The sequence below is a fragment of the Amphiura filiformis genome, chromosome 2, assembly GCF_039555335.1.
Source record: "Amphiura filiformis chromosome 2, Afil_fr2py, whole genome shotgun sequence".
Classification (NCBI taxonomy): Eukaryota; Metazoa; Echinodermata; class Ophiuroidea; order Amphilepidida; family Amphiuridae; genus Amphiura; species Amphiura filiformis.
The window spans coordinates 92,835,799-92,863,139 of NC_092629.1; the positions used below are offsets into that span (position 1 = coordinate 92,835,799).

The following is a 27,341-nucleotide window of genomic DNA, read 5'->3' on the forward strand; positions in this document are numbered from 1 at the left end:
CTTTTTGATTTTGAAAGCATTAATCAAGATACATAATACCATACCAACAGATAGGCTCAACTCTGATTTTAAAGATGTTTTTTAGAATTAGGGTAAATGAGTTTCATTATATGGATGCTCTGGTTTTCCCGATTGCCTTGTATGGCTGTGAAACGTGGGCGGTTGGAATGACAGATAAGAAAAAGATCATGGCGTTTGAAATGTGGTGCTGGCGGAAGATGCTGAGAATATCTTGGAAAGAACATAAGACCAACGAATTTGTAAGAAACCAAATTGGAGACCATGCTTCCGTGTCCCAGAAAATAGATCGTTTTAAACTGGCGTATTTTGGCCACATTTCTAGAAGAGATGGTGACAGCATTGAGAAGATAATTATGCAAGGTCACATAGAAGGCAGTCGTAGAAGAGGTAGACAGAAGCTTAGATGGACTGATGGAATTAAACAATTAACAGGCCTTTCTCTCGTCGCAGCCCACCGTCTGGCTCAAGACAGAAGCTGCTGGAATACCATCATCAACAGGGTCACAAAGGGTCAGTCATGACCCATAGGACCACGACGACGACGACGAGTTTCATTGCAAAACTGCTTACATCCATAAAAGGCATGATATAAAAGTAATAATAAAATAAATAAGAAAGCAAAAAAAACACAAAAAATTTGTACCAAACTTATTCTTTTAGTTTCTTTCCATCAACACTTTGTTCAAAACCAAAATGAATTAAATCGAACAAAAGTCAAAAATGGATGTAAACAGTTTTGCAATTCAACTCTTCGACTATATCCTAAACAAAGACAGATAATGTCGTAATTGGAACCAGCAGACAATAGCTGCATCATTTAGCTCGAATTTAAGACCTTATTCGTTGATATCGTTTAAGAATTAAAGACACGATGATCCAAAAACCCAAGGAAGATGCAAATTCAAGAGTTGCAGTTTGCTCCATTACATGCCCTATTATTTGTAGGCCTGCACAAAGTGTTCTACAAAAAGAGAACCCGCGCCGTACTTTCATTTAATTAGCGCGAAAAACTTCCATTGATTAGAACATGAAAGTGCAACTTTGGTTTTGTTCCTTCCATAGGTTTTAGATCACCGTTTCTTTAATTCTCATCCAACTTCAACCACTGAGGTCTTAAACCAGGGCTAAAGAGTACAAATATTGGTTGCTTGTTTTAATTTTGACATATTTGTCTTTGTTTAGGATGTACTGGGGTGAACATAACTGGTATCTTAATTATTTTGTCATGTTTGTGCACTGCATATAAAAACAGAAAAATTTGAGCTCCTGCTATCCTACTCGCCTTACACTTTTTTTGACTCACCCTGTATAATGTACTGTGCCATTTTGATTGGGATATAACGCATGGATAAATCGGAGAAACAAATAAATAAATAAAACATGCTTCAAACTTCATGTATCACATGTATACAATGGTATAGGGTAAGCGTGCATTTTCCGAGGTACCTCTGACTTTTACAGATGACCAAGTTTATTTGACACACTTTACATGATTAATGCTAGCTATAGAATACATGGCACAAGTTTGACGTGTGAAAATCTAGGTGGGTTCAACAAAGTATAGTATTATAGTGAGACCTCATGTTTTCTAATATTTTTGTTTAATCATTACACTCTAAAATAGTACAAATACGCCATGTTGTGGGAATAGAGCAACAAAACGAGGCAAATGGAACTTATATTGATTCAATTTTTACTCAATGTAGAGGTTAATCAACACGAGTTCAATTCTATGTTGCTCTGTTCCTTTTTACTCAACAGTTGACTAATAATTATTTGCAGCGTACTGACTAAGGGGTGGGTATAGTGGGTATAGTAACGATATAGTGTTTTATTTCTTATTGATAAAGTGTGCAATGATATGCCATGCTGGTGCGTAAAACGTGTAATTCTAGACCTTTTCAGGAGAAATTTTGCGAAAAACACCTGTCATTTGCGGCCAACACAACAAAATCAACCAATCAAATTCTGTCAGGTACCATGGCATCGAAAAGAGCTTTGCCATAAGCCTACTGAAAGCCTTAATATACGATTTCTGTCAAATTATAATATAATTTTGCTCTTCATTGATTTAATTCTTATTTTGGTTATTTCTAACACGTCTCGTTTTTTCCTCTGGCGATATCGGTAGCCCTATAAGTACCGATTGGTCTGCATATCGCACCATCTACATTTCCATAGTGCAATATTATTTAATGTAAAACTACGATAGCACTTTACAAAGGCGGTCAACCGCCGGTCGAGTTTTGGTTCAATCCCTAAACTACAAAAGCACTATGGAAATACACATTATTACGCGCAATATAGCTTATCACTTTTTACGGTGGCACGCAGGATCACTCAAAGTGGGAAATTTTAAACATTGTTTTGTATTGTATCTTAAAAAGTAATGGTGATAAGTACATAAAAGTATACATTTTCAGAAAGGAAATGATGAGTTATGTGAGCAAAGGATTTCCTCGATCTGAGAGTTGCTTTGAGAGCACTCAAATCGATGAAATGTCCAGTTTGAGAGTCTCTCAAATCCAGGAAAACCCTCATTTGAGAGTACTCACAGATCGAAGAATTGTCCAATATGAGAGCTCTCAAATCCATGAAATAGCTCATTTGAGAGTACTCTCAAATCGAAGAATTCTGCCAAATGAGAGTGATAGCGCCCTCATCACCATATCCGGTGACAATTCATTATTCCTACGAGCTGCATGAAAACGACGAGACGATTTTCGTATTTTTAAAGTTCAAATTTAAAAAATATCATATCAATTTATAAATAATTATACCTCAAGTCGAAGTCAACAGGTAAAATTAAATTGTATCATGATCACGGACGGTGTAGTACTATTGTCAAAAGGGAAGAAAAAGAATGCGGTATTATAGCAAGTTCCGTGTTTCAACAACCAAAGCAAAGGCGTCGTAAGCTTACTGAACATGCTGAATGACATGAATGACCGACTCACGTCACTCTGCCGATGAGAACCAACGACCATGACGACGACGTACAATGTAAGTTCCGATATTTTTATGATCTAATTTATAATTATGCAAAGTGAATCCAAACAGTAAAGATGTTATCCCTTATCGAACAATTAGGGCATTTCGTGATCACACACAGCCACATGATCATCCCCCCACTTTTCTCAAAAAAAGTTGAGATTTTTATATCATTGGAATACCCTGGCTACATAATGTTTTAATACGTACAAAATATTTCTTGCAGATTAATTCGTTTAGCAAAGATATCGCGAAGTTCGAATTTCGTTCTGGTGCACCAGAATGGAGCAGTGTAATACACATGACATAGGCCTAATCATGCATAACTCGCAAGTTTACGCAAAATCGGAATCAACTGAAATTTTGGGAATATGCTTTTTTCGTGGATATGTACTGAAAAATGTCATAAAAAGAGGATGCTAGGATCACGAAATACTCCTTTAAATATCAACTTCTTTAAATTTTACAAATTTTGTCAACTTCATTCAATTTAACACTTCATGAATCATGATCGATGCCTTTCAATCATTAGGCCCTTCACAATTGATTCCGAGTTTACTGTTCAAGATTTTAAAAATAGGACAAGGTGACTTTTAATTATTAATTATCTATTATTTTCTTTATACCACAACCAACTGTCAAACTGGTTTTATTTAATTACTGTACGTACATGAATGGTTACTTTTACACCTCCGCTTCCGCCTCCTTCTCCACCCTCTCAGGTGCAGTTATACTTTTTGTTTATTCATCATTAGGCCCTTCGCACTTGATTATTAGTTTCCTGTTTACCGCCCGCGTCCAAAATTGAAAATCTCAAAATAATTATAATTATTTTCAGGGTTCGATTTACTTTGAAAAATGTGCGTAGCAATTTTTTAGCGAAAATCTTATTTAGGTGATGTTCTTATAATTTTAGCATATGTTTACATTGTAAAAAATTGCTATACAAGCTGAAATTTGTGTAGCAGGTTGTCCCAAACGAGGTGCATTTTGCTCCACGACACAAGTTAAATCGAACCCTGATTATTTTATTTTTATTTCTATTTTCTCCTTTAAAATAACTTTCAACTACTTCTACTTGTCATTTTCTGACTTTAATAATATCAACTATAAGGGACCGTTCATAAATACTTTGGTGGGGGGACTGGGCAAAGTGTGGGGGGACACAAAAAGTTTTGAGTTGCACAAAGGGGGGACCAAAAAGTTTTGGTTACTAAAGGAGGGGGGTCAAAAAAGTTTTAAACTAGAAAATGCCAAAAGAACAAGAGCATGCAAAAAATTTTCGCGCTACGCGCGCATATGTGCCAGTAAAGCCATTTTTTACCTCGATTATGGCCCAAAATAGTGTAAAATATGCGCGCTCATTACCAGTATCCCATCCTTTTTGGAATCTCAAAGACTTTACATGTATTCTACAATTTGCTATAAGAAAAGGGTATAATGTATGTATATCCCACTGATAATACCGGGTCAAAATGATGGAACCAGCATTTTTTTTTTTTTCCCGAAATTAATATTTTGCACCCCTGACAAAGAAAGCTGGCTACGCCCCTGATAAACTAGTGTTTTAAGATTTAAAAGTATTAAAAATCTTGAGTATGTGCCCAGATGTTGCTCTCAATTTCCAGTGGCATAGCGACGGGGGGAAGGTGGGGGCATGTGCCCTGGGCGCCACTCTTAGGGGGCGCCGAATTGACCAATTCAGCATAGATTCTGCGGCCCTCTAAGCGATGAAAGTCAAAATTTCGGGACAAAGTCATTTGAAAGGTCAATTTAAGACCGATATCCACTTCAATATAACCAAAATTAATTAGCGCTATGCCCTATTTGTGCTCCGCGCACAATAATTATTTCAAGAATCGGAGTGACACCTATCCTTAGCCCTGGGTGCCACAAGCCTTAGCTACGCCACTGTCAATTTCCCTTTTTTGTGTTACTGTTATTTATTTAATCATTGGTTATAAGAATGAAACATATGTATTTTCCAAAAATTAGAATGCATATAAAATTGAAATTAAACTTCATACAAGTCACAGCATGTGAAAAACACATTCAACTTTCATGTTTTTAGGAAACAGACCTATATAAATAAATGTATGAACAAACATGTAGGCCTATAATTGTGACGAAGTTTGCACAAATGGAGTAGCCCCCCTCCCCCAGACTGTTTTGGCTTGGAAAGGGGGGGGGGTCAAAAAAGTTTTGTATGTCTATAGAGGGGGGTCAAAAAAGTTTTAGGTTCTCTGGAGGGGGGGTCAAAAAAGTTTGACTCCAAAAATTTCCAAGTGCCCAGCCCCCCCCCACCAAAGTATTTATGAACGGTCCCTAATGATGAATGAACAAAGAGTACGGTACAACTCCACCTTCACTTATTTATAAAATCAAATATTGTTGTGAAATAATTAAATGCCCGCTCTAGTCAAAACAAGTCAATAGTTGCATGTAATTGTTCAAACTAAATAAAGAAAATAAAAGATAATTAATAATTAAAAGTCACCTTGTCCCTTTTTCAAAATCTTAAACAGGAAACTAATAATCAAGTGCGAAGCGCCTTATTGTTGATATGATTCATGTTAGAAAGTAGCAAGTAAAAGTCATTAAAAGTTATTTAAAGGAGAAAATCCAAAATAAAAATAAAATAATTAAATATTTTGCAATTTTCAATTTTGGATGCGGGCGGTTAACAGTAAACTAAGAATTTAGTGTGAAGGGCCTAATCATCATTGTATGGTATCATACTTATGATACTATGATGATTCTCCCTGGAAAACTGATCACTCGGTCGGGGTTGTTCTCCGTTCCATCCAGTGCACACAATACCCATAATTTCTCACTCACGTAGACCTGTCAAAAGGGATCCCCTCGCGAAATCGCTATAGGTTTGTAGGGCCTTTCAGTTCCAGCAGACCTTCCATTTGTAAGGAGCTCTATATGTAGCTCTGGAACTCCTCGGAGAGTTCCTCCTGAAAACTATCTATCAAGCTCCTCGTTTCTTGAAAATATCATGTTGGTTTTTTTCAATGCTGGACATTATAAATTGAGCTCCTAGTTGAGCTCCATAAACACTGTTGTGCAGAACTATCTCATTTTGGAAAATGATCTCATTTTGAAAATCATCTCAAATTGGATATAATTGAGACCCAATTTGAGAATGAATTTGAGTACCAATATGAGATCCATAATCACCCAATTGGTGCTTAATACATTGGTACTACCAAATGTTTGTCATTTCATGGTCAAAGAAGTTGGGGATCACCAAAATTGTATTTTTGACAGAGCAAGGCCAAATTACTCCAATTTAATAGCTGAATTATTGAGAATTTTGTGCTTGCAGATCAGGTTTCTTTGCCAAGAAGACAAGGTCGATTATAGGGCCTACTATGAAACATCTCATATATTGATACATACTTCAAATAAATATCGGGGGTTTGCTTCAGTTTTCAATGCAGGAATTATTTCCACATTATAGCTATTGTTTCATTTTTTTGTAGCAAACAACCTGAAACCAAATATCCTCCTGGAATTTATAAGTCCTTTGTTAGTGATTGGGTTTGCGATTTTTCGGGGCAATTTTATGAGTATTGAGATTTTAAGTTTGTCAGATATTCTGATGTTTAAAATAATTTGAAAAACATTCTCTTGATTTTTTTGTTTTGGAAAGGAACAAGAAAAACATTTTTATATCAACTTTACCTTATGGTCACCTTGTGTATACTTACAAGACCATGAACAGCAATTAAACCCATACTTGACCATGAGAAGTCTAGACACTGGTTCCATACAGTACCATACTTCATCAACTATAATAGTTAGCATCGTAGCACCCACTAAAACCTAATTGGGTGGATTATATCTCAATTTGTCACTCAAATTGGATCTCATATTGGATCTTAAATTGCTTCTCAAATCTATTCAATTTGAGATGATTACAAATATGAGATCCATTTTCCAAAATGAGATACTTTTGAATATCAGTGAAAGTTGTTATCTGATTTAAAATAGAGCTTTACCAGTTTCCAGAAATGAAAGTCTCCAGCCAATTTTCTCTAGAAAACACCAATTTGCTTTTGTAAGTTTATTCCTCTGATAAGAAAACAGAACTTTTTCAATTGTTTCACCAAGACAAGAGGTACGAGTATTTATTGTATAAAAAAACCAAAAACATAATGTATGATCGTGAGTGACGTCATACCGACCAAGAGAATAAATAAGTACCGGTATTGTAATTTGTAAAACTCGCCCAAAGCTCGTTATACTTTATTTTAAATAATATATGATCACCACCGCCTGACTGTCACAGATTCATTCACCAATCATGCTAATTGTTTGCTATGGTCTATGGATGCAGCTACTTTAATACTTTTGCAGGCAGCTTAAAACAAGTATTATAATTTGTCATTTACATTGAAGTATCAGTATCACACTACACAAAGAACCCTGACAAAGAACATGCGTGAGCTTTACTTCCTTTTTACAGGCTCCCGGTTTTATAGTCATGATCAATGTGATATTTCTGTGTACAAAAAAAAATTCATTATTTAATTAAATGATGATTTCTTCTGAAATTTGCCATTCTGAACTTGCTCTACATGTACATGTAGAATTCAAGTCACAAATTTGCTCACCGATTAGGTTCACATTTGAGGCTAGAGAGTAGAGATCATTGCATTCAAAATTGAGTCGGATTCACTGAAGCATGACACCACTCACACCGCAGCCGATCGTGACGGCAACAAGTGGGTGTTTGTTTAAATAGGTTTATTTATATTATTCATTGTTCAGTGGTGTTACACAGCAGTTTACTTGGCAAGAAGTACTAATACCATAATACAGTACTAATTTATTCTCGTTATGTTGTCTTTTGCAGACTTGCTGGTCCAGTGATAAGTCCTTTTACCTTTATATGATGCGTCTACTGTGATCTACAGCAGCAGTCAAAACACTACTACATGTATGAAGGGCCTACTTACATGTATGTACACCTTCTCAGCACAGAAGGTTCTCTTCAAGAGTCCAACGTGAGGCAACCAAGGAGCTATATTTACATGTTTGTGTGACCATGGTAAATACATACCAGTATTTCGGGTGGTTGTTTTTTTCAGTTTCTTCATTTATTATCCTGCCTGAATGACATTGTTAGATGTAAATCACCTTCCCATGTGTTGTATACAAGTCATTCGGACAGGATAATAAAAGAAGTGGAAATACAAGTGTAATTATATTCAAAAAGGTTTGAAAATCACAGACAACCGATTATGTAGCAGGAAACACTTTGATTTTTAACAATGTTATGTTGCCCCATTAAAAATCAAGACAAATCACAAATGCGGTATGCCTCTAAAATTACAGTTCTACTGTATAATGTAGGCATCAAACTTACATGTATACATAATATTATCAGAACAGACATCAAATTTATAATCTGAAATATTCTGAACTGATAATGTAATAAACACTTTTTAAAATGTGTACATTTAATACATGTTAATTATTTCTAAAATACATTTTGTCATATTCAGTTTTTTAGTGGCTTCCAGCATGCAGGCTTTTTAGTTGACCTTTTCATTGTTTCTCAGCTGATCTATTTCTGAATTAAATTTGCTGAAAAGTTAAAATTGTAATTTTGCATGTACCATGTGTTTCAAGTAGGGCCAGTAAATAGGTGGAGATGTTACATGCGCGCAACATTTTAGGGTTCATCTTTTTTATTTTCTCAGTAAATATGCAGCCTATGTAGTCCCCAACTTGTTTCCATTCCAAAAAGTTTTATATACTTTGGACTTAAACTTTGGAAATAATGAAGTTGGAAAAGGGGCATATATTCTCTTCCATTACTCTGCCCTTAAAGCCATATTTTCGTAATTGTACAATATTTTGGAAAAAACCTTTTACACAGTCAATAAGTAATACAGAACTAAACATGATGTTATGTTAATTTTTCAATTAATCCACAAATATTTGGATTTAATTCACTAGGTACCGGTAATGTGTGTAAATTCCAAATGCACAAGACATTTTAGGGAGACCCTGCACAAACGCTAAAGGGTTACCTTCCAGTGCAAGTGCGAATGTACGAACGAACGAACAAACTGAAGGACACAAGTACTGCTTGAGCTGGCTTTGTCATTAAAAATACCAGAAAACAAGTCACATTTATGATGAATTAATTATTCATTCAGAAAAAAAAAAAAAAAGGGCTGTTAAAGTCTGCATGTGGGTGAAGTTAAAGCAACAATGTTTGATTTGCATAAAGCTTATTAGATTCATATTTAAATGTTAGTTTTCACTAATCACATTGTCCCCTTTAAGTTTCGAGTCAAATAAATGAGGTAAAACAAAGAAAATTGCTATTTCATTCTATAAGGGCCAATTCACAATGCGTGTATTATAGCTCACCAACCTTATTAGATTATGAGGTATGAGCATTTATCTTTCACTTCCGTAGTCCCCTCTTGGGCACTACTTGAAAACATAAAAAAAATCAAGAGTAAATATATGTCTGAATTAATATCCAAAAAGTTCCCACGTTTTACTTGGCACATTTAGGAGTTATTTGGGGTTAAAAATGTGTTTTTTTGTGATTTTTTTCCATTTAAAAAAATAAATAATAATAATAATAATAATATTATTATTAGTCACTTGTAAAGTATACTTGTTAAAAAAATAAATATATATTTTATTGATTTAAAAAATATGTCATTATATCAACCTAGTTATTCTGAACAAAAAAGTTAATGATGGTGAATGGCTGTGACCTATAGTTTTTGATCTATGGCCCTTTCAAATTCTTTCAATTTAACCCTAAATAACTGCTAAATGTGCCAAGTAAAACGTGGGAACTTTTTGGATATCAATTTAGACATATATTTACTGTTGATTTGTTGTGTTTTCATGTACCGGTAACTAATCTAGGGCCGTAGAGATGCATGCCATATAGTCTATATAAAACCATGCCTAACTCAATTTAGCAACAAAATTGAGCATTTGCACCCACGTCTTGAATTGGTTGATGATTGTATTCATATCTATAAATTTAAGCAGACTTAGGGTAAAGGCAAACATTCTAAATTTCTTTTTTTTTAAATTGACAGATGATCAGTGCCATACAAGCTATGGAGAAGCATTCCGCATTACATTGGATTGGGGAAAGGGAGACAAGACAAAGTCTATTATCATCATCAAAGAGGTTAGTACACTTGGGAACATCTCAAACAGTGCATGTACAGTTAAATGCAATTTTGTGTGATACACACAAAATACACTGTAAAATATGCACAATAAATGCGCATGTATGCGTCGCATCTTACAAGTTGAATCCACGCAGAGCACCCCAAACTTCTGACAATCACACAAGATGCTAACTACTGCTTGTCCAAGATTTTTTTTATATATAAACAATAGTATACAATGGGCAAAATCCCTAAAATGAACACCATATTGAGGGTTTTTTTAGCTAGTTATTTGCTATGCAATATTTCTTCACAAAAGTGTTACTATAAAATTCTCCAATAAAGTGTTACTATTTCAATGTGACCCATGGGCCTCATGGAAGGACAGAGGATACCTTAAAACATCCACTGAATGAGTAATCCAGGCAAAAGAAGAAATAAAACAAACAAAACAAAAACTATCTATGCACGTGTCAAATCAGAAAGTGATCACTTAGACATGGACCAAACTGTGAATCAGGTGTCCTACTCTACTCTTCCCTCTTCTCTGCTTTCCCTTTTCTTTGCCCACTCTATCCTTCCACTATACAAGTTAATATCATTTGCTCTGAAGTCTTAAAAGTCAATGTATTTAAAATATAATGTTGCAAGATAATAAAAGAGATTTATTTAATTCATATAACCTGGTTTTGCAAAATATTTAGGCTACAAATGAATTAAAATGATTCCTTTTGTGTTTTTATGACAGAATGTGTCAAATATCAACGCTGCATTGAAGAGTGGCGAGCTGCCTCATCTTGTAATATTCAACGAAACCAACTACATTGTAGGAGATGGTGTGAACATACAGTGTACGGATAGCTCTGCAGGTGCCTCTCTCCAACTGATTGCCTTGTAAATGTAAAAATGCCTTGTAAATATCAAATTGATAATTTAAATCTAGTTAACTGGAAATCTAGACAAAAAATAGTAAGTCCAGTTGACTATATTTAAATTATCAATTTGATATCTTGTATTATGTGTTTCAATTTGAGTACCTGCAAATTTACTCTCAAGTATTAGGGCTTGTCCAAACACTTCTTACACCTGAGCTGTATGTAGGCAAGAGGTCTACTAAGTACGAGAAGTACCTGCAACCTGTTGTGTACTGCTGGGGACAGGGGAGTGATAACCCTCTGAAAAAATCAACATTGAACTTGAATAGCCTTGTGTGCATTTGTTGACTGAATTTTGACGTCATCATTGGTTTAACACGTAATCACAAAAATGTCTCAAATAATTCCAAAAGTGTATGTATGTTATCAAGCACTATTTTATCAGTCTAAATCTATTGAGGTTTGACAGTGAATCTCATTGTAAGCAGTGTTGTTAATTTACTGGTAAATTAAAAAATGGCGTTAAATTACCGGTAAAAAATGGTAAAATAAGTAAATTATAAAAAAGTTAAAATGAACCAAAAAATCAAATTCTTTTCATATTAAGAGCTACATATATATATACTTGAACACAGTCCTGTTTTGTTGAATATACCTTTCCAGATGAAAATCAGCTTCATAAATAAAGCTGAAGTTGTAAGAAGTGGCAATGGTAATTTTTTCATTCATTTTGAATCCAAAATTATTTATTTTCATGTGAAAATGTATACATTGCACTGGAAAATATATTTTGTGCATTTTTTTCTGTAACAGGGCCAATAGAGCTAAAAACGCACCTCGGCACGGGCGTCCAACGTTCAGGCAGTGTTGCCGTCATATTGTTTATGCTATTGGCTGTTGCTGCATTAAATGACTGTCGGCCACCATCGTCTGGTTTCAACTTGCATATCTTATTTGGCTGATGTATACATGAACAACCTGAATGTTGTGTTATTTTGAATCTACTCAAATATGTCAGTACATTTCTGTGTGAATGTGGGTTAGCACTGTATTGCCCAGACATTTTTCATTTTTAAAAGGTTGAATATATCAACTAGAATTATACCTGATTAGATACAAAACTGCTAAATGAGGTGTGTGAATATCCAATACTCTGTATACACCAATATTTGTGTTACAGGGTGTGTTGGTGTTCGTGTGTGCTAGGGGGAGGGTTGTAAATTTTCACATGTCTGACAGGTAGAGGTCACTGAGCAGTCATGTGTACATCCATATCGGGAGGGTGCGCTTGTCAGCTGTTGCATGTGTCTCTTCTCATGTGTTGGCTGGGGTAGATGCCACCTCGTCCCAGGTGCAGTTCTCTTTGGTTAGTCCCCAGGCCACCTGGTTTGGGAATGTTCTCTGTATTCCTAGGCCATGTGGCTTGGGGATGGTTTGGAGTGGCCTCCGCACAACATGGGTCTAGTGTTTGTTCCTGACTGGAATGGGGGGCATGTGTGGTGGCTGACGGATGCATCCTGTGATGCGGATGTACACATATTGTGTTTAAATAGTGCAATAGTATATGTGACCCATTACATCGAAACAGACCACTTGGCTAGCTTCATTGGCAGATAACAATGAAAGAAGATGGAAAAATATAAAGAAAATAAAAAGAATTCATAGCTTGTTTTGCCTCATAAAACATTTTTACTGTATCTGATTTCAACAAGGAAGGTGTCATTTTCAAGCTAAAAAGCAGCAGTTTATCCTAGTGTTTAAATCTCCATTTTCATTTCTGTCGCAAGGTGGTCTGTTTCGATGTGATGGGTCACATATATCTTATGTAATTGCCCCAATGGGTTGGAGGAGTCACACCTCTTGGTGACAGTGTCTTGATGCTTCTGACTCTTCCAGGCTAGCCCATTGGGTCTATTTAATTTTTGTTTCCTTATGTAAAATTGTATAATTACTTTGCTTTTTGATGTATTTTAGCTGAATTTGTAAAATAAAACAAAATAAAAAATAGTCATACTCCACTAACAGTTCACTTTCAAATTATATAAAATAAGTGCATGATTTTGCCATTACAATGGTGCAAAAGGTAGAAATTCAAAAAAATTGAGGGCGTTGCTATAGAGCAAATCACACATGGCTTTAATATTAATGTCTTTAAAGCTGGAATACGCTGAGAATAAACCAGGAATAACATGCATGGTTCAAATATATGTTTAGGGCATATGATAAAAACACTATAGATGAACCAGGAAGATGCGAAAAGAAACATTACAACTGTCCAGGATAAGGGAATAATTAAATAATTATTTGGACTTTAAAATGTCAAAACATTGTGTGTTGTAATCTTTGAAGTTGGGCACACATACATGTACTGATTTAGGCTGTGTTAACCTTAAGAAATACTGGGTGGTGTTTTTTTTGTAACTTAACTGTTCATGCAAGATATATTGTCTACATTTCAAAAAGTGTACCAAAACAAATGTTGAGTTTCCAGTGTTTCTGAAAATAATATACTATACTGGTATATAAACTATAAAAAGCCTGATTTTTTTATGGTCTCAAAATCAATGTTTTTACCCCCCCCCCCTAGTATTTTTTGGATTACTTCTCCATTTACATTAACAATTGTAAACATCTCAAAGAAAGTAACTACCCCCCCTTAAATAATGGCCATTATTCAAAAGCGGGCTATTGTATTACAAATCTGTAAAATATGTTGGAAGCAGAATTTATTTCTGCGCATTTTGACACCTCATTTGATACGATAGCCCAGAAAACAAAACACCAGTCAATTTAATGTAGTGAGGTCCAGATTTGAAAATTGCACTTACAACAATGCAAAAACACTCAGATATCATTACACAGATTTCCTTCCATTATACTGAATACAAATCAATAGAATTTACTGCAACTTTCAATCATATCTTGGGTTACATTGATTTAAATGTACGCTGTGACATCAATATTTAGATAACTGCTACATGAGGTGTCAAAATGCGCAGAAATAAATGCATTTTACAGATTTGTAATACAGTTGCCCATTTTTGAGAAAATTATTCATATAGGCCATTATTTAAAGGGGGGTTAGTTACTTTTTTGAGATGTTTATATATTTACTATAGCTTGTATGAATAATTAAGAAGTTTTGGCAATTATGGTATTTCTGAGAGGTAGACTTGCCAAAACATTATAAAAACTGTTTAGCAATAATCATTTATCACTCTGTAACATGTTTAGAAGGTAAACAATGTGTAAATTGCTAAACATTCGTGTTTAAATGTCATCCATCAATAAACATATTTATGTATTAAAATGTTTAATAAGTCATATAGAAAGAAATAATGTGTTCAAATAAGTGTTTAAGTCCTTAACATTTTTTTACAATGAATGTTGTTGACACTGAAATAGCTAAATTGAAGTTATTGAAGTGTTTAGAGTATATACCAATGTATGTACTTTGTACATGTGTTTAATTTCAACTGTATTTTAAACATTGTGTTTAGTATTGGTAAAGTAAATACCTTGCTGTGTTTAAAAATTGTTACAGCCTGATAAACACTTGCATGTGTTTAATTAATAAATGCAATGTGTGTTTATATCAATAAACAAAGTGTTGACCACTTAAACAGAATGTTTGGTTTAGTGTCTATTTGTGTCTGAGTATGGTGTTTATTATATCAAACATGTTTAATCCTGCAACACTAAATATGTTTATCCATTGCGCAGAGTGTGTAGGTTGTAAACACACCCCGGAGGAAATAAACACATTTGTGTTTAAAAGGTGTTACACCTACATATCTGGGGTGTTTAAATAAGTGTTTAAACCCTAAACGTTTGGATTTACATTGTAGGTGTGGTGTTTGCTAGAAGTATAGAAATATGATGTGCATGTATAAAAGGCTAAAAGCTATAGTTAAAAACGAAATCAATGCCCCTATATATCGCACTATTGTCATCACTTTGTAAACATGTTTAAATGTGGAACATGTTTGAGTATGAGGGATAATTTTTATAGCCCTTCGAATGAATGAAGAAAGAAACAAACATGGTTTTCCTATTCTTTCTGCCTTCAAACAGATAATTAGCCCGATTTTATATGAAAAGAAAGGAAGAAAAAACAGAAAATCAGTTCAAAGCTGTTTGATATATTGGCCTATTATACAAAAACATCCACAATGCAAGCTAAAATAGACAAAGCAATGGTTTGTGGAATTAGATTGAAAGAAAGTCACTGAAAGAGAGAAAACAAAATAAGAAAGAAATATATTTTATTTTTAATTTTGATGCAGAAAGTCATCCCTTTACAAAGATCTTTAATAATTATCTATGAAATGGATACTAGGCACACGGCAAAAACCGACCCACTTTCTATGCTTCCAAATCTGGGTATTTGATATACCTATGTGCGCGCGTGAATAGGAAAAATAACGAGTTATTTATATGAAGCTTAAAATTAACCAGGGAGTTTGTGGAAAAAATGTCTGAAATAATGTGTAAATTTAGATTTAAAAAGTCCCCAAATGGGCTGAAGATACCTAAAAGTGTGGAAAGTTTGACTTTATAAAAGAAGGAATTCGGGCAAAAGAAGAAAAGGTGGCATCTCTGATATTTGAAATTACTGGGAAATACTTACATTTAAATTACTAGTATGGCAATAATTTATATTTTAGAAATACCGTATAGTTAATTTGTTCGTGTTTCTGACAGATTTTCATAATTTCATATCAAATAATTTCAACACATTTAAAAAAATGCCACTCATCCAAAACAGATTTAATTAAATGTATATTTCCTTAATCTATGAGATGTGTTTGTGACAAGAGTTTACACAGTAAAAGTCAAAACATTATTTCACTATAATACCAAATAAAAATATTACAATATTAAAAAGTCACTGAAAGAGAGAAAACAAATAAGAAAGAAATATATTTTATTTTTAATTTTGACGCAGAAAGTCATCCTCTTTACAAAGATCTTTAATAATTATCTATGAAATGGATACTAGGCACACGGCAAAAACCGACCCACTTTCTATGCTTCCAAATCTGGGTATTTGATATACCTAGATATGGAAGACCTACCGGTATGTGCGCGCGTGAATAGGAAAAATAACGAGTATTTATTATGAAGCTTAAAATTAAACCAGGTAGTTTGTGGAAAAAATGCCTGAAATAATGTGTAAATTTAGATTTAAAAAGTCCCTAAATGGGCTGAAGAAAACTAAAAGTGTGGACGGTTTTACTTTATAAAAGAAGGAATTCGGGCAAAAGAAGAAAGTATGGCAATACTTTATATTTTAGAAATACCGTATAGTTAATTTGTTCGTGTTTTTAACAGATTTTCATAATTTCATATCAAATAATTTCAACACATTAAAAAAATGCCACTCATCCAAAACAGATTTAATTAAATTTATATTTCCTTAATCTGTGAGATGTGTTTGTGACAAGAGTTTACACAATAAAAGTCAAAACATTATTTCACTATAAATAAAAATATTACAATATTAAAAGAAAGTCACTGAAAGAGAGAAAACAAATAAGAAAGAAATATATTTTATTTTCAATTTGAAAAGAAAGTCATCCCCTTTACAAAGATCTTTTTAAATTATCTAATAAATGGATGCTATTATTACAGTCTACAGCCTGACCATGCACACGCATAAAACCGACTCACTTCTATGCTTCCAAATCTGAGTATTTGATATACCCAGATATGGAAGACCTATGAGCACGCGTGAATAGGAAAAATAAGTTATTTATTATGAAGTTTAAATTAAACCAAGGAGGTAAATAATATGTTAACTGTGTGGGCTTTTGCATTTGCCCACCCAGTAAATTATTTTGCCCACCCAGTAAATTCAACTTGCCCATTGCCCAAAAGTGCCCACCCAGTAAATTATTTTGCCCACACCATATAATAATTATCACAAAACTAGTACCATGATGGCATGATGCATTTCTTTAAATCAACTTGCATTTTGAAAGTGATAATGAATAATGAAAGTGATGTATATATAATTTAGTTTAATAGAGGGTATGCAATACGACGTCACTCATGACAGAGTCATCCTCATTTAAATAAAATTCTGTCCTCCATAAGGTGCCACGGGGCAAATCGCATGATAGGTGATAGGTATGAATGGATGTGGAATCGATCTAGAGACCTGTCCCTCTGTCATCTTAAGCTATTTTAGAACTGTCCTCCAACATGGCTGCCATCTCAATTGTTATACCGTTCCGGCTGGTTTATTGCATACACTCTATATAAAAATTGGCAAAATAAACATTTCAATAGAGATAGGAAATATATGATAATAATTATAACTCAGGGTTGGCCATATATTGCCAAATACTATAGTTAATTCATTAAACGAAGAGCTCTGTTGCAAAAGCCCTTACATCCACCGTTGGCTGAAATTAAGTTATTGGCATGACATTATAGTGTGGGCAAAAATACACATTTTGGTGGTTGTTTGATCTTCATACCACCTTCCCTTCTGGTGATATCATATATTTCCCGTTTGGGAAATCCGGGGGATTTCCGGAAATCTGTACTTAAAATGAATATAAAATTTTAGGAAAATAATTGTTGATGTATAATACTAGCCTCGAATGTTCTTTAACTATTATAACCAAAAGGAACTGTTTTGGGGTCACTATGTTTGAAAAAAATCATTGTAATTAACCAAAGTTGTAGTTTCGGAAATGCTCAAACATGGCATTTTGCCGGAATTAATTAAAATTCATAATTAAAAAGTAAATGAGATATTTCAATTTTTTCTTTTTGATTTTGAAAGCATTATAGTCAAGTTACATAATGTAGTGCAAACAAATGGGCACAAATTTGATTGCAAAGATAAAAAAAAACACGATCCACTTCTATGCTTCCAAATCTGGGTATTTGATATACCCAGATATGGAAGACCTTAGATGTGCGCGCGTGAGCAGGAAAAATAACGAGTTATATGAAGTTTAAAATGAAATGTATATAGGCCTATATATCGCTAAACACATTATTGCAATCAATTTTTAAACATGTTTGAATGCTGAACATGTTTGAGTATATTGAGGGATAGTGTTTAGAAAAAAAGGGAAAAAAACACGCTAAAAAGACAAAGTAATGTTTTGTTAAAAAATGTGGAATAAAATTAAAAGAAAGTCACTGAAAGACAAAATGAAAGAGAGAAAGAAATATATTTTATGTTTTAATTTGAAAAAGAAAGTCATCTTACTTTATCAGAGAAATGGATGCTATTACTGTCTACAGCCCCGGGGGGCACTTCAATATGAAATGGATATAGGTGTAGGGCTGGCACTTTCGCACTAAGGGGCATTCGGTGAGAGCAAAATGTAAAAAATATGGGGTCATTGGGTGAGAGCATGATTTTTGGCATTCGGTGAGAGCAAAATGTAAAAAATATGGGGTCATTGGGTGAGAACATGACCTTTTTTTTAAATGGAATCTTTGGGTGAGAGCCGAAACAGCGCCACAAAAACCTCGAAAATCGAATTTCTAGTTCTAAATGGCTTCAAATTTCATTGTTTTTTCAAAATAAGTAACAAAATTAGTGAAAAATGAAAGGTGCTGTTCAAATTGAACTTGTAAGGGTCTGTGGGTGACAGATCAAATGGAAAAATAGGGGCTCTTCGGGTGACAGAGCATATGTGTTCGTAAAAAATATGGGGTCTTTGGGTGACAGCGATGCTGAAAAAGGGGGTCTTAACAGCCCTACATACGCGTCACCTCCAAAGTTGGAGTGCCCCCCCGGGTCTATACAGCCTGACCATGCACATAAAACCGATCCACTTTCTTTATACTATGCTTCCAAATCTGGGTGTTTGATATACCTAGATATAGAAGGTTATGCGTGTGGACAGGAAAAGAACGAGTTGCACAAAATGTTTTCAATCATTTGATTTATCATATTTAGAAGCATCATTAATCTGTTGGAGATACTCGAAGCAGGATTGCTCCCTGTTCATTACAGAATGGTCATTAGAGTGGTGGTAGTGGCTATGAACCATGATGGAAAGTCCTCTAGGCGCGAAAATAGGGGTCTTGTGGGGGAATGCTTAGTTGAAAATCCCTCTATGAAATGTTTGGTCTTATTTGTAAAAGATTTTTTTTTTTGGGGGGGGAGGGTAAATCCAGCAAATAGTAGGCCTTTCCGATAGTAGGAATTTAGAGAAAAAATGCAGTCAGTGAAGACTTTACACCAAAATGGTCTTTGGTGGGCAAATAAGAAACTTTGGGACTTCATTATTGCGCATCATATGCATAATGCATAGCGCATGCATATAAAGGACTGGAGGTCTATGGAGCTATGTTAGAAAAATAGTCTGAGATTCTCCCACTCCAATGTTCAGCTGAATATAATGAGTAGTTCAGAGTCAATTTGTTTCAGTTCACCCTATGACCATGGTCAAACGACCAAGATGTCTGACTAATGCGCAGATCACCTGTGACACATAAGGGGGCTATCATCATTTTCTTCGGAAGGGGGTGGGGTCCCAATTATATACAGAGAGTTGGGGGAAGGGTCGTTATATGAGTTTTGTTGCAAAAATAGGGGGGGCAATTTTATTGACGCCGACTTTTTGTAAATTTGGACCCCCTCTTCCGAAGAAAATGTTACCCCCGGGGATTATATGCCTATCTTGACATGCTGCATGCTGCATATTGGTCTTTTTAGTGACATGTGCGTTTTTTGCTCTTTTATTGTGTATCCTGCTTTGCAAAAGTTTTACTATCCATTGGATAATATCGAACAAACACAAATTACCAAAAATAAGGCTATTCGATTTTCGGGGGGCAACAAATCGAGTCTTTCGGGGCAGATGTAAGGGTAGGCCTATACGTCTTTCGACGGAAGATCCTAAAATGGGTTCAGTAGGGTCAGGTGCTAAATATTGGGTCTTTTGGAGCAGAGTGTTGTAACAGTAGGGTATTGGGTGCAAAAAATATGCATGAGGAATGACACTGGTTGTGAAAATATGGTCTAGACTGCATGAATCTCATGTATTAGGAGCATTTGCCTAAAAAATAGTGTCGGGGAGGGCACTAGTAATATGAGGTCTCATACGGTGGGGTAAACGGGCCAAAAACAAAAAACACACACACAAAAACACACCAAAAACAGGGGGTCTTTAGGGGTGCGCATAATGCTCCAATCCCGGATCATGGACATGAAGCATAGAACCTGACGTGGGAGACTCTGACTTTACCTAGACTGCATGAACCTCATCTACGCCATTAATGGACATGCATAATTATACTGACTTAATTATCATGGTAATTGTCGGAAAGGTCCAAGTCGATTTGCTTCTTTTTTTTTGCTTTGTCCTTTGAAAAACATATACGGTAACATGACAGTAAAGGCAACTAGGCCTACAAGCGTTGCGCCAGATGTAGGCCTATATTTATTTTGGTACTGAATCATACGTAGGCCTAGTGGTAGATAAAATGAATTAAAGTTTTAACTTCAACACTACACTTATTTTCGCCACGGGAACGTTTTCACTAGTCCGACTATAGCGTCTTCAGCAGATGGTGATGTGATGATATCTCAGTTGATATCAAGATATATCATCACAGCATCACCATCTGCTGAAGACGCTAGTGTCATGAGCTATAGGTGAGCGAAAAATAGTGTAGTGTTGAAGTTAAAACTTTAATTCATAACAATATGGACTAAAATATTTGCAATTTGTCATTGCAATGAGTGTTTTAATTTAATTGTCAGGTGGTGCAACATTTTCTCAGGCTTTTGCTTTTAGTCATTGCACCTCCTCCATCTTGTTTTTATCCTTAAGTCGTTGGTGTTATTATTATGTTTGTGATTTTTGATGGAAATAAATTGAATATGAATATGAATATGACATTCTGAAAAAGAAAGAAACGAATACAGAAACAAATAAAGAGATCCGATATTCTTTGTGTCTATTCAATTTAGTGCAAAGAGAAAAATATCTAGCTCATTTGACAAAGATTGTTTGCTCGTCCATCATGTCCATTTTGTTTTCTCAAAAGTGACCAGTATACCAACTTGATTCGGTCTGCAAACTACATGCGAATTCCAAAACGACTGCAACGGAAGTCTATGAACAAATTAGGCAACTCGGTATTAAGGACAGAGGCACGATCTGATGCATTATTTTGTTTGTATAAACTCCTTTCTTAAATTTCTCAAATTCAGAATTCAAATATTTCGAGGTCTATTTTCATCAAGAGTGGAATGACGAAAGACCGAAAAACCACATGAATTCCAAAACGACTGCAACGGAAGTCTATGAAAAAATAGTGATACAATTATTGATGATCTGAACTTGAAGCCGTGCATCGTTTTGTTTTGTTTTTTGTTTGTTTGTTTTTTGCACGCTATTATATGCCTATACAATGCTTCCAACACATGATTCAATGTTTGAAATTAGATGCAATAATATTTATGCTATATAATAGCTTTAAAAATATCATTATTTTTTAATAAATGCGGCACGCCGTCAATGATATCAGTATTTCATTTTTTTTTATTTTACGTGGTATCATCGGGGCGGGTATCATTTTTATGATAAAGCCTATCGTAAACACAAGGAAAGCTTGGTCAAATCACACGTGCGAAATTTTAAACGACTACAACAGAAGTCTTATTGAACAACTTGAGAACACATTTTAAAGTTGAACTGAAAAATGTTCTGAAAACTTTGCACCTAATTATTTAGTTGAATTGAATGTTTTATATAGTCGCGATATGCTTTAATACAGACCATTGATGGGGCCATATCCGGGAGCAACGATCCGTTCGTGTACTTCCTCCTCTAAAATCAATAACCCATTGAATCTGCGATACTCTCATATCGATGATTTAGCCCATTTGAGAGACTCTCAAATCGATGATTTAGCCCATTTGAGAGACTCTCAGATCGACGTTTTAGCGCATCTGAGAGACTCTCAAATCAATGATTTGGCCTATTTGTGTGCTCTCCTTTTTACTCTCAGATCGTGGAATTCTACCTCGTTAGCTACCTGAAATGATGCAAGGAATCCAACTAGCACGGCAGATTATTCAAAAATAAGCAATTTTGAGAAAAGCGCCAAAATTGATTTTCCATGCCATTTTTTTTTCGGTCCGCCATAACAACTTGTTAGCAAGTTGTTATGGCGGACTGAAAAAAAAATGGCATGGAAAATCAACTTTTGAGTGATCCTGCGTGCCCCCTTACTATCAGATTTAATTGGGTAGGGCCTACATTGCCATCGGTACATATCGGGACACCGATGTACAGCTATAGGACCTAACTGGTTGTGGTGTCTTATTTTCCATCACAGGTTTTATCAGAGTTCCTTACGCTGACTTGGAGGTGAAGTATTTCCAAGCTATTCCTAACACGACTTTGATGGATCCAAACCTGACCTGTGGTTACCCGCGTAACGATGCATTCCATATCTTTAGACATCCTACCGAATCAGATCTACCGTGGCCAGGCATGGTGTTTGGGATAACAATATCATCTATTTGGTATTGGTGTACAGATCAGGTACGTCAACCCATGAGAAGTACCTTCCTATTGGTCAAAAAGAAGTTATCATTATCAATTGGACCAATCAGCAACATTGTTAGAATAATTTCACCACGCAAAAAAAATAAAATAATAATAATAGGGTGGATTATTTGCAAAAGTCCATTCTGATTGGTGATTAAAATGAAGACATCATGTAAGTGGCCAATCAAAGGCAATGTTAGATCGGCAGGTAGTGCTCAGGGTGTTTATTCATGTAGGAAATATCACATTAATAATCAAATTAGGAAGCTGTTCGTCCTGTCCTCCACAGCCCAGGGAACATCATCTCATGTCAAAAACACGCTGTTATTCCATATCGTATGAACATGATGAAGTATACGGAAAGGGAGTCTCGAAAAATTCTTGACATAAATGACATAGATACATAACTTGAGATCTAATGCTTAACTGTACCTCATGGAGTTTACCTCTTAATTCCCAATTCCCAGGAAGTATATGTACATGATTGTACATACAGGTCTATTCATTACACGACTATACAGGATTACATTATAAATTTTATAGGCTACTGTGCACAAAAAGTATCCGAACACTTAAAACAAAAGCAGTATTTTAAAGATACTAATATTAATTTACCAAATGAAAAAAAAATCAATAGATGGATATTTTTGTTCTGCATATTTTGGTACCTCATTCGGCACAATGCGAGTTTATTTTCCCTAGTCATACCAACTTTAATAAAAAAAAAGAGAGCATTTCAAAAGTGACAAAATGTACATAAATGTTTCTTTCGAAAGAGGCTGATTATTAGTACGGCGAGTAAAGTGTTGATCTGTCACGCTATACTGAGTCTGATAGAATAGCCGCTAGGAATCTCCCTGACGGAGGAAATAGCACAAATGTGTCGGTTTTGAAATAATTATATACACTGTAAAAATGGTGTCTTGGCGTCATATGTAAGATATGTCTTGGCAATAGACGTGTCTTGAACAATAGATATAAAAGAAAATAGAACCAATAAAAACATGATCTAAGACACAAAGGCACGTCTTCCAGTCAGACATGTCTCCCAATTGATGACAAAAGACACGTCTTAGAAACCCGAAGTTATTGTGCGCAGCAAACATACACTCAAATACTGCCTCAGGCTAGTATGATGAGGACAAAGTATACATGTGGGTATGACGTGGTCATCCCATTGATAGGAAGGAAACTAAAAATTTGATTCTAAAATGACAAATTTGATTAACGTGATACTTAAAAGTAAGCGTGGTGTTCCACAAGGTTCTGTCTTTGGCCCACTTTAAGAAACTGTCACAAGTTTCACCATCTACTGAAGATGCTATTCGAGCTATTGAAAGCGTTGCGGGTGAGCGAAAAATAGGGAAGTGTTGATGTTTAATTCATTAATAATGTCTCAAGTTTGTTTATGTTTAAATGGTCACCCGGAGAAGAGACACGGTTATTTTTATAGGTTATTGGTCTAACACATATCCGAGACTTTACAGAAAACAACTTTTATCACGCTTGCGTCGTGATGTGACCGGGCTTAAACAAAATGCTCAAGTCAGATATTTGAGTCGAGTAATGTCCTGTTTTCAATAAGATAATAGGCGCCAATGTTGACAAGACTTAGAATGTAACATGATACCAAGATATCCCACCTTAAACTCATGATTTTCTTTAATTATGAAACAGGTAATCGTCCAAAGAGCTCTAGCAGCCAAGTCAATAGCTCACGCCAAAGGAGGGTGTGTCTTCGCCAGTATTCTCAAAACTTTACCGATGTTTATCATTGTATTGCCTGGGATGATAAGTCGAGTGTTATTCCCCGATGATGTGGCGTGTGCGACAAAGGAAACCTGCATGGAGGTATGCTCCAGTGCTGTTGGATGTTCTAACGTGGCTTTCCCGAAGCTGGTGTTGGAGGTCATGCCTATAGGTTGGTTTGTCGGCCCTAATATACTAGACAACAAAATAAGTAAAGTACCCCGGGGGTACTCAAGTTTGGTTTTGGTAGGGACGTGCCGCTGAGATTTTGGAAGTAGACCCATAAATATACCAAATTTTCAAGAAATTTGGACCCATTGATATACCAAAAGTCAAAATTTTTGGCCGAATTTACCCAAAATTGTCTTAGTTTTTACAAATTTTCCCAAAATTTTTGAAAAATTTTGAAAATTTTGGCTAGATTAAGGGAAAATTGGGCTGTTTTCCGAAAAAATTGAGAAATTTTTGAAAAAAGGACCCATTCATATACCAAAATAGGCTTTGAAAAAGGGGTCATTGATATACCAGAAGGCTGAAAATGCTACCCATGTTTGCGGCACGTCCCCGTATTGTCATTTGTACTGAGTACCCCTTTACCTCTGCATATCCTACACTAATACAGATAATGTCATAATTACAACAACCAGGAAATAGCTGCAGCTTTGATCTCGGATTTAAGACCTCATTCGTTTAAATCGTTCAAGAAATAAAACCACGATGATCCAAAAACCCAAGGAAGATGCAAATTCAAAAGTTGCAGTTTGCTCCATTGCAAGGACTAATTGATTTGTACACAAAGCTTTCTCGAACAAGAAGAAAACTAGTGTTGTGTTTTCCATTGAATTAGCACATTAAACATGTTAAAATTGGCGCGTTGCTTTCTACTGAAGTTCAATTTTTGATTTCTTTCATTCAATAGGTTTTAGATCAACGTTTCTTTAATTCTCAACTAATTTCAACAAACGAGGTCTTCATTCATAGCGAAAGAGTACAGCAGGTACGGTGGTACCTGCTTGTTTTAATTTTGACATACTTTGTTTAGGATACAGGGGAGAACGTAACTGGTACCTTAATTACTTTGTGGTCTGTATAGTAAAAAGTCGTATTTTCTTTTGTCACGATTACTTTCGTTTACCATGGTGAGCTGTCCTATTTGACTCATGTGGGAAAAGGCCATAACATAAATCGATTAAAGCAAAGTTACGGTCTTTTGCAATTGGTTAACTGTATGGTACAACCATTGACAAAAGAAAGTATCGTTCTCTTACTGTCTTTTCAAGTTACATCCGTTTACCATGTGAGGGTCACTGACAATGTTGAAGAAAGCTAAGTGGCGTAGCCATTGTTGTGTGAGGGGGCAAAGCCAAATTTGCGTCCCCATTTGTCAATTTTGATCCCATTTGTAGTCAATTTACTCTTTGCCGTTCCCATTTTCTCCCTGGAACATGTCTGGGGACAGCTTGCCCCACCCCACCCCCCTCGAGCTAGCTCCTCCTGGTTACATTCTATTTGTCATATAGCATTATAGGTACCTCGATAGGAAACGTGATAATGTAATAAATTGAATTAAGCATAATAATAATATTTACATAATTATAGTGCTGTTGTTCTTTATTTAAATTAAAAACAAAACACATCACTATGCAAATGTGCAAGGATACGATAGAAAGAGTTATCGGTATACCTATCGGCGTACCGATAGCGCCATGGGATCAAACTGTAGGCCTACGTGGTGCCTAAAAGATCTCCGTTGGTCCATGAAAATGATTTCTCTTTTTTATCTGTTCCACAGGGCTTCGTGGGTTGATGCTGGCTGTAATGATGTCAGCTTTGATGAGCTCTTTAACGTCCATATTCAACAGCAGTAGTACTATATTCACCATCGATATTTGGAGACGTATCAGGCCATTCGCGACTGAGGGAGAACTCATGATAGTTGGCAGGTAACGGACAAAACTACCTAAAAGGGTGTATCTTGTATTTACTTAACTAACATGTTACTTTCTTTTGCCTTTGGTCAAGCCTTTTCAATGACCCTCACTTGATAGAAGGATGTATCTTTTATGATGTTATGAGGAAGATAATTCGTTTTTCCAATGTATGTGCCATCCACAAATGCAGACGAAAAGTTTTTAAAAAAATTCAAAATTCAAAAATTTCAGAAATGTAAATTTTCATGACCATATTTGGGATCAGCATGAAAAATGCATTAAAATGAGTACAAACAAGCCTAGTATTGGTTCAGTGGTTCTTAAGATTGCTCATGATATTTTGAGAAAATATCTCAAAACTTACAGCGAAAAGACTTAATCTCTTTGTAAGATACAGCCTATTCTGTGTGAATCAACTTGAAACGTTAGCCTCAACCATTTGGGCAAAAGGATGTAAATAGTGATGAAAATAGAAGGTACATGCATGCTTTTACCTCAGGGCTTAGTTATTTGAATGGGTTGATCAATGTCGTGTTACAATAACTTCGGAATATCTTTCACAACCTAAATTTACCATTAATACGCTATACTATAAAGATATTAGTGCACCTTTTTTAACGATCATTTTTTAAATTGTTAATTCGAGACCCAGCAAACCAACGAACTCAAAATGTGACATGATCTGGTCCATTGGGGCCAAAGGCGGCAAATTTGAAACTGAGATAAAGGTAAAAATATATGAAGTAAAAACAACAAAATACATAAGAAAATAGATATCAAAAAACTTCATAACTTTAGAACCAAGTATGCTAGACCTTTGGTGTTTTCAGTAAATGATAGCCTATTGTATGTATGTCACAAATAAGTTGAAACTGCTCAGAATATATGATGTACACTTTGGACATGGTTTACCTTGACGTCGAACCCTTTTCGTTTGCTAGGTCTCCAATTTAAACATTATCGTACCCAATTGGATACCATATCTTCCCTATATTCAAAATCATATAACCATTTCCTTATTTGGGTTAGGCTTATACTCGAGTGTTTACGGTAGTATCAAATTGA

The 27,341-nt window shown here is 35.2% G+C and overlaps 1 protein-coding gene across 1 annotated transcript in view; it reads left to right on the forward strand.

Moving 5' to 3' along the window:
• The window catches only part of LOC140146845 (sodium/glucose cotransporter 4-like), a 71,375-nt gene that overhangs the window by 33,623 nt on the left and 10,411 nt on the right, over positions 1-27,341 (forward strand). The window contains exons 7-9 of the mRNA XM_072168730.1: positions 22,382-22,590; positions 24,274-24,517; positions 26,138-26,288. Of these exons, the coding sequence (XP_072024831.1) occupies positions 22,382-22,590; positions 24,274-24,517; positions 26,138-26,288 (604 nt within the window). The remainder of the gene's footprint in view (positions 1-22,381; positions 22,591-24,273; positions 24,518-26,137; positions 26,289-27,341) is intronic.